Source organism: Lagopus leucura, unplaced genomic scaffold (assembly GCF_019238085.1).
Source record: "Lagopus leucura isolate 7727_CA_CO unplaced genomic scaffold, USGS_WTPT01 Super-Scaffold_1, whole genome shotgun sequence".
Classification (NCBI taxonomy): domain Eukaryota; kingdom Metazoa; phylum Chordata; class Aves; order Galliformes; family Phasianidae; genus Lagopus; species Lagopus leucura.
The window spans coordinates 10961687-10976690 of NW_024962250.1; the positions used below are offsets into that span (position 1 = coordinate 10961687).

General features: G+C 43.4%; 1 protein-coding gene across 5 annotated transcripts in view; it reads right to left on the bottom strand.

Moving 5' to 3' along the window:
• Nucleotides 1-15004, bottom strand: part of SUSD6 (sushi domain containing 6) — a 76589-nt gene that overhangs the window by 10862 nt on the left and 50723 nt on the right. For all 5 annotated transcript variants that reach the window (XM_042869352.1, XM_042869342.1, XM_042869361.1 and 2 more), the window contains one exon: nucleotides 726-923. In XM_042869352.1, coding sequence (XP_042725286.1) covers nucleotides 726-923 — 198 coding nt within the window. The remainder of the gene's footprint in view (nucleotides 1-725; nucleotides 924-15004) is intronic.

Below are 15004 nucleotides of genomic sequence, written 5' to 3' on the forward strand. Positions count from 1 at the left end.
AGAGAAAAAGGATTTTCTCTTTATCCAGTACCCATGCTTTAAATCCAGAAAAGCAGGTGGCACACAGGAGCTGTACAATGAATTTTCCTGCAAACCTTTCTACCTTTTTCCTTTCATGAAGGAAATCCCATTCAACTGGTAAAAACCATAAAACAAAAACTGCCCACATTGATTTGGAGAGAAGCAGACACCATTTGTCAGCAATGTCTTTTCCTGCCAGTACAGTGTAAAGTAGCACCATGAAGCTCTCTGCCACAGGAGGCCAACATTTAGTTAATTTGCAAAGAAGGAGATCAGGTCTGTGTACTGACATGCATATACACGTGGACAGAAGGGTACACCACTGAGGAAGATGCACTGTCAAACCAATCAGGAGCAAAAATGGAGAGCAGGGAAAATGCTTCAGTTTCAAGGCCTCGCCTGTTTCTGAGATGAGAGCTGTCAAAGAAAGTGTCCACCTAAGTAACAAGTTACCTGGCTTTATACTACTCTCCATAGGCTTTCTCTTTGCAGGAAGGACTCCAGAGTTAGCATCTGATGCGCAGCTAGAGAAGAGGCATTTCTGACAAAGAGCTATGATTGTGAGCAGCATTTAGAAAACTGCTGAAGCAGTAAGCACAGCAGTATGGGTTGCTTCAGCACAACACTGTCTAAAGTGAATCTGAAAAGCCAATGTAAAGGCCAGTGTAATTCTGAATGTCCCGCTGAATAAAATGAGTACTCACCCGGGCTGAGTCTGCAGCTAACTTCCATGGCAGGGTTCCACTCTCCATTCTTACAGGTCAGGTATTTATAGTCTCCTTTCAGCATGTAGCCTTCAACACACAGATACTCTATGACACTGCCTGAAGTCAGAGGGTCATTGCAGGGACTAGGATGGCATTTGTAGCCTCCATTCTCAGGTTGTGGTGGCTGGGGACAATCTGGAAATGAGAGAAAGCATCATAGTAGTTGTCTCAGAGGAAGATGTCTGCTGCATATTGCACATAGATTAACTTCCACTTAAGAACACTCGCTAAATTGAGAAGAAACTACTAAAAACAAGAAGAAAGACTGTCCCACAACAGCAAAAGATACTGCTTAGTTTCACCTCTGATATGTCTTTTGTGACTGCTAAGTGAGCTTATTATCCCAGCCATACAATCTAGTTGGCAGGCAACGAATGGATGATATTTTCACACAGTGACATTTAAGTTTGTTACAACAGGAATCCTGCATAAGAGAGGCCCAGAAAATCCTTGATGTTACCGTTTCCCCACAGCAGTTTCATGAGTGACTGGGGGTTGAAGTGAACAGCCAGGATCTCTGATTAGCCTTCCAAACCTCATACGGAAGAAGGGCAAGACCTTTTTCTGAAATGAATGAGGAATGCAAAGACCTTGTTGTATACAGGTACAGTGTCAAGGTACAGAGCTGACCCAGAAGTTACAATCCCTGATTTTACATACCGTCCTGCATTAGAGCCACATTTTCTAGCCCATTTAAAAAAAAAAAACCAACTAGTTACAAAGATATTTTTAACATAAACCACTCATTTATCTACATGAAGTCTGCAGTGCTGAAAGCGCTTCGCATTTCTCTTTGTATCTCCTCTATCCTAATAGACACAGACATACTAAGTGTGAGAAAGTTTCTCGTAGAATTTTCAATAGCTATTCAAATAAAAACAAACTAAAAATGAGGAAACTGCACTAGAAACAGGAGGTTTGTGCTTCTCAGAATTTCATCTCCTTTGGCAGCTCTTGATGATTGCAGAACAGCCTTAATACGTACGTCTTCATGCCACACACCCATCTGACTATAAGGGAGAAATCTGTAACATTGGATCAACTTCTCAAGCTTCACAAGAGAAAACACATGAAACACCCCTCCAGATGTATTCTGGGGCATGGAGAACCAAGCAACCCACCAACTCTATTCTACCACAGTGCAATTATCCAGGCTTGCCCCTAATCCTTGAATGTGAGAAACCAATTGGGCAAGCTTCAGTTAACTGGATTCAGTGCAAGGCCTAAGAAGACTGAGAAAACTTTGGAGGTACATTCCACTACAGAAAAATCTGCTACACTGCTGCAAGTGACCCTTGAACCTAATCACATGTGTGAAGGCATCATGGGCAATGCCTTGTAAATGCCAGTAAAACCCAAGACAAAGTGCTGAGTGAAGCCAAAAGCCCTGTGGTATGAGTTCTGCCAGCTTTATAACTGCAATTCAATTTACTTTTTGAGAGAAAATGTTAACAGGGGTCTAAGAAACAGCCTCTCAATAAAACTTTGTTCTCGATGAGATTTATTCTTAAATAAGCTTCAGAGAAGCCACTGTCCTGTCCCTCCTGAACACTGATTTGCAGCTTCTACGTTTATTTTTTTTTTCTGTGACCATTTCCAATGTTGTAAACCAAGGTTTTAACTCTTTGCCTTACACAGCTAAAACGTGCTTTCACTGAAAGCCCATCCAATGCAGCCGAGTGACAGATTCATCACACACTTCACATCTAAGCACTTTACAGGACAGAGGTGCTTCCTGCTAAATTGCAAGGACCCATTTGAGCACTACAAATATTCTCAACCACACAGCAAGTACCTCTCCAAGCAATGGCAGAGAGCTGTGGGAAAAACCTCCGTTGCCACAGCAGCAGGGACAGCTTCCGCACATGTCTGATGCCACAGAAGGCATCTGGAATTGCTTAGGGGCCATGTGAGCCCCTTGCCACGCTGCCTCGCACCAGCAGGAACTTTCCCACACATGCACACAAGTTTCCCATTTCCGGAAGAGCCCAATAGGCTGCTGGCCCCTCTGTTTTAAGGCCTACATTAGCCAGCAGATGAGATATGGAGACATGGCTAGCACAGCTTCCTGCACGAAGCTTGACCCTTTGGGTGCTGTAGAGGGTCACACAGAACAATACATTCTGTTGAGGACCCTAAAATCAAATCTTAAGCTGGTAAAGCCAGAGAGCTGCTGTTCAGAGGGCTGAGGAGCAACCAGCTCAGCCCAACCTGGCAAAGGAAGCTTGCTATTTCTCAGCAGCATTCACATGGTCTCTGCTCTCCAGTTGCAGCCAGAGCTCCCTTTGTCACCCATGTGTGATGAGTTATCTGCAAAAATCAGCTAGCAACCAAAAAGGGACTCACATACGCCCGTAGCGGAACTCTCAAAGGCCTGCAAATACCACGGCATAAGCAATCCCATGGGGCCCTAATTTGGCTTCGTTGTGCAGGTGCTTTAGGTTCAGATCTGCAGGTATGCCACTGCAGACTGGTCTGCTGCCCACCATCTCCACAGGCTGCTCAGCAGCAAAGGAGAGGGGCAGCTGCTCATTATGTGCTCAGCCCCTTGACCTAGAGCTGTCTCCATCCATGAGTGCTTCAGAATCAGTCACCCCCTTTTCCTCCAACCTCTTCCTGAGGGCATTTGACACCAAAGAACACCACAAACACTTCAAAAAAAAGACACCTTCACTCTGACAGAACAGGCCTCTCCTGGCCACACACATGGGTGGAGTACACAGGCAGAAGGGAAGAGCCGCCTATCAGCAGCCTGGAGCACGGTCATGCTGTGAAGGGGCAGTGCAAGGTTTGGGAGCAAGGAACCTGCCCCAGTCCTTCTGCCAGCTCCCATTCCCATCCAGGCTTTGTGCTTTCAACCTTCAGTGAGGTTTGCATGCTGCTGCCCAGCCTCAACCTAACATTACCTTGGCACACTGCCCAATGCTTTCTGAGCCACACCAACTAAACAACGGAGGAGAATTTTTCAGTACTTCAGACCCAGCTGGGGCAGGACAGATTTGGAAGGACATTGCAAAACCAGCATACCCAGATACACTCTTTGCAAGTTTTCAAAGGCAGGTGGCATACAGTGGATACATTGAAGCTTCCCAAAAGGTTACAAAAATTCCTCTTAAGTTGTGGGACACTTAAGAACAGATATTGTAACCACATACTCCCCAACATTGAGGGCTTAGATTCTCAATGTCAATAGTTTCTATTTGAAATACAAAGAAACACAGAGGAGCATCATCATCTCTCTCCCTGAAACACAGGGTTCTCGGAAGTACTCCAGAGTTTATGAGACTTCTTGAAACAAACACATGTGCCAGGCACTGAGGAAAAACAGAGACAAGTCAAGAAGTTATCAACTTAGAGGATTACTAACATCCCAGGCTTGCAATTGTTCTCAGCACCATCATTTGTCATGATCCAAGGATGCAAGGGGACAGTGGTTTTGAACATCACAGTCTTTTGCACAAAGAAGGGAGAACTCTACTCCCCGAAGCCCAGTTTCTAAGAGGTGCTGACGTTTGACCTCTCCTGAGAGCTGGTTCTCTGCCAACACACAGGGCTGGGAAAGCAGGCAGGAGATAACTGATGAAAAGACCAAGCGTTTTCTGCATCACTGAACTCTGTTCAGAGAAAAAGCAACTGCTTGATGGACAAAAATAAAATCATGTACTGAAGTTTCTGTAGATGCTATTCCAAAAATATTAGGTATTTAATATATTGCCCACGAAAATGCAAGACAAGATTTTAATATGTGAATGAAAAAAATGCTGTGCCAGTATGAACCTCCATCCAGCTTCCTATCAAATCAAATGGTAAGCACCATTTCTGTGTCTACGTCACGTGACAAAATACCATACTCCTTGAAGGGAGCATTAACCTGTTCTTTGGATAACAGCGAGCAACTTGGCAACAAGCAGTGTTGCATTGTGCTGCAAGGAACTGCTTTTCTGTTGTAGCTACAAGCAGTGTCATCGCACTGGTACCTTCACAGGCTTCCTCACTCATGGCTTCAACAATACCCACTTGCTTCCTCTTAGACCAGACGTGTAGGCAGCTGCAATGGGTTGCAGGCAGCTGTGTTGGGCTTCATTTGGGAGACAAAAAAAAGGACGTCAGAAGGCCAAATTGATTAACCCAATCACCAAAGAATGAAATGGATCTTCCACAGCTTGGCTGCGCTGAAGCCAAGCCATCGTCCTGAGCTCTGACCAGAGACAGCGCTACAAAGTGCTCCTAACAACTTAAATGCTACACAGAACCAAACACAGGCAATACCACAGATGCAAGAAAATAACTTTGTGGGATGACAGTGAGGGAGTAATGTATACAAAACACAGAAGAGGCACAGCTGAGCCCTGATCTCTAAGAGCAGAATTCAGACATGAGCAGATTTCCCAAACCCACGCATGATCAGACTACCGTGTTAAGGAACAAGTGCAATACAGTCCACTTACACATACAATATAAAATTAAAATATACTTAAATATGACCAGACTATCACCACGGATGTATGAAAACTCCACAGTAGCGACCTGCATAGCGCAGACTCTGTATACTCTGGCAGCATTGATATAAAGGCATCTCACCAGAGCTGTGGGTCTTTGCACTCTTTTCATTTCTTTTTATAAGCATCATCTCTCAGATCCTAGCAGGGGTCTTACATCTCCTTCTGCACCAAACGCTCAAATTGTATTTCAGCCACTCACCTCCCTTACTGAGCAGTCTGACCTCGCAGAGATGATGAAAACCAAAACCTCCTCAATGCAATACATTCTTACAAGAAGACAAATACTAATCATCATCTGCTGGAGTGCGTAACTAGGTTTGTAACTAAGCGATAACAAACCACTGCATTGCTCACCTTATGTGGGTGGACAGATTAGGAAAACATTGCTCAACAAAGGGATGTTATGCACTGAACATAGTAAAATTTATTATACTTCTCCACAGCAAGGCACAAAAATCACTAAAGGTAGGACAGGAAGAGTTTTGACTAATCAAAGTTACTGTTCATACTACATCCTGTCCAAATTCTAATAACTTTAAGAGGAAGCAGGACTGGGCCTCATGTCAGCTCCTCACAACTACATGTGTGTTCCAGCATATTAATCCTCATAGCGGCATCTTAGAATACTTACCAGTCCATTGAGAAGCATTTTGGAAACAGCATGGGGGGAGATTATGTGACTTCTGCAATCCCCAGCAGGAAGCTAGTCCTTTTCTTAAGAGAGGTGGCTGAGATTGCTGCCCAGCCTTCAGATTCACATGCTGCAGTTCCCCACCCCCTTGATACCAGGCAAAGCAAAACTCCACCGCCAGGATAGAAGACAACTCCTCAGCTGGCTCCTTTAACAAGTGCCCAGCTCAGATCTGTCAGCATCTCCTTGCCTTCTATAGGTAGACCAGGAGATGCTAAGCTGTTCTTTTTCCTCATATTCAAGATTTATTCCATTTAACTGATGTTATAAAGACTCAGAGGAAAAACATCCTCCAGACAAAAAACACTCTCCTGGTCTAACAAGATGCATACTCCCCTGGACAGTCTGGCTAAACCTGTTGTGATTGTTTCATACCAGTGCCTAAGTGTCCAACCTGGTGAGCAAACAGTTTTGTGAAGGAGAACACAGAAGCACCCAGTTAAAAACTGTTCCTGTACTAGAGGCCATATTATTTGCTTCAGCTGCTATTCTCTCTCTCAGAAGCCTTATGCTAACTTTCTTGTGCTATACTGGCTTTCCTACAGTGGGATTTTCATCGAGCAGCTTAAGGAAGATTGCCTTCCCTTTTTGTCTCTGTTTATATCTCCTGTCACACAGATGAGTTTCCCTCCTGGCCTCAGTCTCTGCCTCTGCCTATTTACCTTATTTGCTACAGCAAATACTGCAGCAGCAGGAAGCGCCTCTCCACAAGCCTCTGGTTCTCTGAAACACGGCCATCATTATTCTCTCAGGCAGGACTCTCCACTAGCTATAGAAACTGCACTTCTAGTAAGGCATCCAAAATAAATACAAGATAGGGATATCATCCAATTACTTGCCCCGGCTGTAGAGGCCTCTGATTTTTAAGTTGGATAATTTGTGTGTCCGCATCATTTCAGTAAGACAGAAGGAGCTGCAAAAGCTGTTACTAGCTGCTGGCAAGGATCTTCAAAAGCCCCAGTCTCAAGGGCACTCTTGAGAGTAATCCTCCTCTACTCCTCTCAACCTGGGTCCTGCCAATTAAACGGGTGGGCAGAAACACCAGCTGAAGCCTTCTGCAGACGCTGCCTTTCTCCAGGACCTGAGACCTGAGGTTCAAGTTTAATTAACACCACAATGAAAATAACAGAGCCAGTTCACTGTTTCTCTCCAGTTAGTGCCCTGAATTGGCCTACAGCAATAGCTTTTCTTTTTTTCTTACAATTATTATTTAAGTTCATCCACAAGCCGCCTTTTTTACAGAACGCTTTTTATACAATACAAATGTGACAGCCTGATGCAGCCAGCCAGATGGAGGGCTGGGAGTGCAAGTCAGAGAGCAGCAGTTGTGCTGGTTTTGGCTTGTGGAGGGTCTGGTAATTCAGAGTGCTGGATCCTACTCAGGAGTGGCACCAAACATTAGTTTCGCCTTAGGAAGCCACTGAATGAATTTGCTAGCAAGAGCTCTGGCTGTATTTGCTATTTGCAGAAGAGACATTGTTTTCTCTCTTTTCAGAGTTTCAATTATTACCAGCAGGGCACTACCTGACCTCTGCACTAATCTCCTGGTTGTTTGGTAAGCCAATAAGGAAACAATTTAACCCATCCTTTGCCCGTTCCTGGATCTCTTTATTTATTGGATGTATTCCCAACCTCTGTCACTGGTATTCAGAGAAGCATGAACGTGACCCAACCAGATAATCAGTGTCACTGCTGTCCTCAGCCACAGCAGTAGGTAACCAGTCAGAGTTGCCAAGCTCACTTAGCAGCTTCTTGAGCAACAACAAAGGCAACAAGCCTCTCAGAGCTTGCAATAGACTGCAGTGCCTCAGCCTCAGCTGATACCTAACTGGAGGAACTGCAAGTTCTCATGCAAGTCAAAACCTGTTGCTTTTTAAAATTTAAGCTTCCCCCCTCCCCCCCCCAGGATAAGTGATTGTTTCATACCCTCCCACATCACTATGGTAGGGGCAGACCCATACCTAACAACGTGATGAATTTAAAAAGCACAAAAACTAGCCTATGAACAGCAGAAAAAACTTGTAGAACCCTCTTCTGAAAGAAGCTGCTTAATTTCAGCAAGAAGCAAACCTGTGTCAGTTCATACCCTCTTTACAGCTAGCTACGTCAATAAACACCATCTTATGCCAAAGCAAAACCATGTCCCAGGCAGCTGGTTTGCAGAGATGAAGCACCTAGATAGGCTTTGATCACACTGCTGCATCTTGCTTCTTGTTGAGAAAGCAATGACAAGGGGATGTGTTTAGGAAAGGCATGAGACGGTAAATGCAAAAACCAGTCACCTCCACCCACACACTCCAGCAAGTCAGAAAACAGCTCCATTTCTGAGTGCTAAATACCTTCTCATATCCATCCAGTCATGTTTGCCTGGATGCACCGAAAAGCTTTCAGCAGTTTCCCCTTACACACTTGCTGCTCCAGCACTGCTCTCCACGTGTTCAGATTAATACCAATACTAGGCCAGGAAATGGCTCATCAAGAATTTCATGGATAAAAGTCACTGCAGGTAACAGCAGGTCTGTGCTGAACACAAGAGAGCCACATGGTCTGGAGTTTCCCCTGGCAGGCTGGCTCTAAGAAGCTCGGCAATGATCTGCTCTGTGGTTGTACTCAGGGACTTGTACTTGTGATGCAACCCTTTTCCAACATCCAGCATTTTGGGGACTGTTTTTAGCCCAAGTAAAATTAACTTCAACTGCAGTAGACAACTGTGTGTTATTAGAAAGTCTCTGCCCTAACAAATGGATAGGTCTTCCAGGTAGAGATAAAACATGCTCTGCTGACCTCAAGAATTTTTTTCCACATTGCTCATAATTGTGCTAGCCTGCATCTTTTAGCTATACACACAGAAGCTACAGATACAACACCTGAAAAGAGACCCAGGCTCAAGCTAGCCTCTGCCCCTCAGAAATAGTAGCATTTCTAGCCGGAGGCTAAACATGCGCACCATAAAAGACAGACAATCAGATGGCCAAGACTTTCACTGATCTGCAATTTTTCTGACAGAGATGGGGCCAGGAACCAAGGCAACAGATTTTGAACCTTCTCCTTTCCAGCACACTGGCTCTCTCTAGCACATGAGCAGATGGGTCATTTCCCAGAGGGGCAAACCCGAGACAGCAGCTGCTGTCAGAGCCCAGTCACAACAGCTGAGGCTAAAGAACCCCTTTATATGCTACTTACAGGAAGCAGAAGTCAATAAAAAGCCTCTATTGTGAGCACACACATTTCTAGTCGACCCTGTCCCTAAAATATTTTAAGCCTTCCTAAAAACACACTGCAAAACATAACTCTCCTTTGGGCTCAGTGCATTGAGCAGAGGCCAAAGCTCACTGAAAAAGTCAGCTCTCTGTCTTTACCAGCTGCACATGCTGCTTGCTTTAAGTCAGTGATAGAATATCAAACTGAGCAGGACAGGAACCTTTACTGGGACAATACAGTTCCCCTAGGGAAGACACATTCTGAAGAAGAGGCTTATTTTTCTTAATGTCATAATGTGGCTAAATGAGAAAGAAACAAAGCAGAGATTATACATATACATGTACGTATACATAATCATACAGCCACACATCCATACAATTAGACGAGCGCTCACACAGCCATCCTGTATGTGCCAAAGCCGCCTTTTACTTTTTTCCCCTCTTCTTCCTTCCCTGTTGCCCAAATGCCTTTTCTTCAGGGCAGGGGGAGAAAAAAGGAAGAAAGAAAAGACTAATTGCAGCCTTCCACCAATGCAGTCACCATCTGGTAACTCAAGAGACACATGGAGCCAAATTATCTTAATTAACATGTTACAACAGTATTTAAAAAAACTCTATGCTTATTAACACTCAGCTGTGATTAGTCAACCATGGAGGAAGCCTGCTAATGCCACATTAATTATGGGTCTTGTCTTCCTTTCCATTATAAATATGATTATATTTTTCCAGTGGCTCCTCTCTCTCCTAAAAAGAGCACCATTGGCATCAAATCTTGATCTCAAATGCAAATTCTATTTACATTCTACTCGAGTCAAAATGTTTAGGCTATGTGAAGCTTCCACTGGTGCTCTGAGGCTGCTACAGACTTTCTCGATACAAAATAGAGCTTTCTATGTTTGCCCCTTGGACAGTTCTTCTTCATTTAGACAAATCCCCCAGTAAAATTCAAGCAAATAAAAAATTATTTTGTGTCTTTCAAATTCATTTTTCCCTTCAAAACATGGGACTTCACTGCATGCTAGACTAGATAAAATAGGACAAAATCCAGAGCTAAAAGAACCAGCTGGCGACAACTTGCAGCTGGGGTGCAGTTGGAGTCAGCAGCACAGTGGCTCTGAGCAGTCAGTCTAACAAAGAGATCTGCTCTCCCAGTGGCACAATGGAGATTTCCAAGTGACATGCATTTCTTTTTTTCAAATTTTCCAAGGCCACTTCCGGCCTCCCTGTGCCTTCTTCCAGCCACCCTATAATTACTGCCACATGTTAGGAGAAGGAAATTAAGGAAGTGCTGTAACAACCTTATACAATCCGCAGAATCCACAGTTTTGATCTTGAAACCTCAACCCTCACAATTGCATGAGAAACACTCAGCTAGGTTCTATTTTCTTTCCTCTCTTTCTTGATTGAGGGGGAGCCCCTAAGAAAGCTACGTAGGCTTTAGACTGAAGCTCTAAGAAATTTCACTAAGAAATGTGATGAGCACAAAAGTGTTCACCACACTGGGCAAGGGCAGTTAACTTGCCAGCTGTCTCCTTTCCTCTCATTGGCAGCTCATTCAATTCTAAATCTTGTTTTACATTGCAAAAAGAAAAACATTATTTAAAAAAGATAACAGAATTGTCAAAATAATTTGGTATCCTTTCAAAAAGGGAACAGGCAGTAATGGCACCTATTGCGCAGAGGCGATTTAGTAGAAAAGGCATTAGCATGGTACTTGAAGCCATGTAACATTCACTGTCCTCGATTACTGGGACTAATTTTAAACTCCAACTTAGATCTTCCCACAGCCTTGCTTTCTCACTTTGACCCTGCTTATTTCCTTCCAGAAATGTACAAACCTAAAACTTGCTCATAATTCAGACATAATCTGCACATTTACCCTGCTGTTTCCTTGGCAGTTCCTATGTGAGTTTTCCATCTGGGTATAGCAATGGTCCCTTCTTAGGATAAATGCCTGACAAACACTATGCTCTCTGGTGTCAGGAAAACCACCTGCAGAACCAATGAGAGACGATAACCTAGAAAAGAAAGTAACTACCACGTGCTCATGCTGATTTTGAGGACTAGATTCTGAGACTGCAGAGACAACTGGTTTGTGCTGACCTGCCTGACTGATAAATAAATACCATTATTGATGCTTAGTGGGCAGTTCTTTGAAGGCAACATACCCTAACAACGCAGCAAAGCAAAACTCATCTCAACCAGCACGTGACAAGAGACCTGCAATTAAGCCTCAAGGAGGCACCCCAGATGAAATACGCCACACGGCTGGTAACACTAGCAGCTGTAGGACTACACTGCTCCCCTTTCAGCACAGGGTGAAATTCAGAAAGTCACTGCTAACCTACAGTACACAACACTGGGCTTCTCCTTACCCAGGCCTTCCTTCTAACCCCAATTCTGCCATAGCTCATTTTGTGACTTGGCACTGACTGAGGTAGTCCTTACCAGAGAGAAGGCAGAAACCCAGAATTTTAGAGTTTAGAGAGAAGCCCTGTCTTTCTATGCTTGCATGAGAAGATCCCTATGCTAGCCAAGTTGCTTTAAAGCTCTGTCCTGGTAGGCCTCCTTCGTTCACTAATCAGCCTTTTGCAGCAGATTCATTTTTCATCCTTTCAGCAGCAGCAGCTGTTGCCTCTGACTCAGCCTATCCAAAAAGTACTAATATGGAATTTTGGCCAAGGCAGATCTAGTAACGGCATGCACACAGAAGACTGCTTTGTGCTGTGTTGTTCTACTTTAATCTGCGTGGAAACCTAACAGGAAAGCCCAAAGCCTTAGGTGGCTGAAATTGCTCAAGTTGCTCTCTGCATTAGGTCTAGCTTTGCTATGGTGTGGTGGGTAAGGAGAGCAATCGTGAAACTTCAAGGTTGTTTTGTTTTTGTTTTTTAAACATCAAGGAACACTGGAGAATACTTTGTGATTCTGCCAAGCCATTTTTCTTCTGACTTTTGGATCTGTTCAGGACCTTTGAACAAATCAGAATCTAATATCTGGGCAGATCTGTTTATCCTCTAGGAATGACTCATCTCTGCCAGGGGACTTGTCAGAACAGGCACTCAAAATTTACCATTGGCTGGGTAGAACTGTAAAGAGTTATTAGTCCTGTCTCACTGGAAAGCCTCTCAAGCACACTTCATATTTTCACCCTAGATGTGGTTAGCTTAGTTGTAAATATTAGGTCATGTTTTCTACAGGCTTTACAGGAGCTCAATATCGCAAGCAAGTTCTCTGCACAGTCTGGCAGGAAAGCAAAGATAGCCCCACAGGGACATTCCCCAGGTCATTCCATTCAAAGCTGGAGGCACCTCAGACTACAGGGTGACTGAAGTACTATACGTGGCAAACCTAGCTTTCCCAAAGATGAGTGTCCTATAGCCTCCCAGCTACACTACAAGTTGAACCATTCTCATCTTGATTTTCTTACGCTTAGCTGAATCTCAAACTGAACTAGACTATAATTCAAAAAGCTCCAAGAATGAAGTTGAAGAACCAAGCTTCAAAATACAGGAAGAATTTTCTTCTAGACAAGATTTATGTATGACACACCTTTCTAAATTGCCCAACATTTTAACAATGTTGGACGACCTAAGTACTCACACGGTGGCAGCAGAAAAGGTGGTGTCAGGCCCTGTATAAGCTGCTCTGAAACTCAGCAGCTACCTGGTACCTGGGCTACTCTATATAGTAGCAATGCAAGTAACTGGAGAACATTTGGAAAGAAGGAAGATAACTCAGTGAAGCTATTGGTAAGTTACATGACCTAAGTTTGAACAGCTAAAGGCATCAAGGTCTGATGGGATGCTGCCGGTGCTTTGATTTACAAGTCACAGAATGATGGTGGCCATCAATTCTCGCAGAGCATGCTAAGTCCCACACATTCCACACACTCAGATTCCACTTGGGGTCAAATGGCATATCATTAAGTAAACAGCAACTTAGTATAACACTTACAAACAGAGCATATAGAAGAACTCATGTTTCCAGTTCTCCCCCTTGAGAAGATTATTTCATTATACAGACATAATAGCTTCAAAGTGTTTGGTTTACAGTTCCATTTTCCCAGTACCTACCAACAGCTCCAAGCAAATTCAAGGATATGAATTTGCAAATTGCCTAACAACATGTATCAGGAAATTGTCAAAAATATACCTTGTAGCAAACACAAAGTCTTCCTTTCTGTTTTTCTGGCTCCTCATTCAAAACCCCTACATGGTAAACAAAACTAAACTGAAACAAACCAGGCTTGGAAAAAAGGTTTGAAAACCAAGGTCCTTTCATAGCTGGCAACAAGTGTTCGGAAAAAGTGTGTAAGAAGAATTCTCACCCTCTGAGATACTACTGTCCTCTGACACTCCACTGTAGCCACTGGAACTGAAGTACAGGCCAGTCAAAATACCCAGCTGAAAAAGCAGATAATAAGGCTAGAGTAGGTCCTGCTCAGGGAGAATCTATTTGTAGCTCCACATACGACAAAAATTCAAGAAGAGATGAAAAACCATTCCTTTCATTTGACTAAAAGAGATGATAAAATACATAAACAAAATCCCATAGTATAACTATTTTTAAAATAAAATACTCATTAAGAGGGCATAGAGCCCACCACCCCCTTCCCCCACCCCAAACTCTGCTATACCTCAGACCTGCCCCTGGACAGCTCTGCTTGACATCTTGCTGCTTTTGAATGAGAAATACAAGGCTATAGATATTCTTTGCCCCTTATCTATATTCCTCAATCATAGAGTGCAGTTTAGCAGATGGAACTAAAGCCAAGGCATAGGGGCACGGGCCTAGACACAAATTCTACTGCTACGTAACTTGAAGTTTTTGCCTCCTTGCCTTGGCTTTTCTTTTCACAGAGCTTTCCTGTTTGCCTTTGAGAATATAGAAGTTCCAGTAGTCTACAGAGCCCTGTGTAATGACTTAAGGGTTCTGGTCAATGAAATTAATTACACTGGTGACAAAGATTTACAGATTAATTTGGCTGTTGTAATAGTTGGGTCTTTTTTCTTATGAAGAAAGTCAAGCCAGAAGCGGAATTTCACAGTTCAGTAGTTCTTTCACACAGGTCTCTCTGGCCAGGAATTTACTTCAGGCTTTACTGCAATAAAGGAAACCAACACATGGCTAGGGACACATATGCTGCATTACTGTCTTGCAGCGTTACCGTCTGGTTTTAACTCAACAACATTCCCTTTTCTATTAGCTGGAGGGTTTTGTTGGTTGGTTGGTTTGTTTTGCTGCGTCTTGGAGGGGATTGGAGTTTTGGTTTTATGTGCATTTTGATGTTGTTTGTGACATTTCATTAAGTTTAGTTTATTATTTTGAGACACTTGTTTGCTCAGCTCTCTCTAATGGCTTCTTTCATCTACATATTATCTATACAGCACCATCCATCATGTCAGAGCAGTTATTAGAACAGCAGGAGCATTTCTCAGTACAACATATAGTTAACAACAGTGTTGATAATAATAACAATGTTTGATTGAGCTTTTGCTGCATGAAGTAGCCAGATTCACACCTTGAGGTAAGCATTTCACTTGGATCACTCTTGACTTGGACACTAAGTCTAAATCACCACTTCAAGGGACTAGATCTTGGGGTCGAGGACTTGCCTTATTGACATGGTTCTTCCTGGCAACTCAGCTGATTTGCAAACACTGTTATAAAATCTCATTTCTTTGAACACCCTTGTTCCTTGCTGTCCTACACACTTTCCAGCCAGCGCTGGCATCGAGCTGCAGACGTTTCAAGTCTCTCTTTAGCTTCTCACAGACTCACCATACTGTCATTTTTCTTCATAGCCATCTTCCATACTCCAGA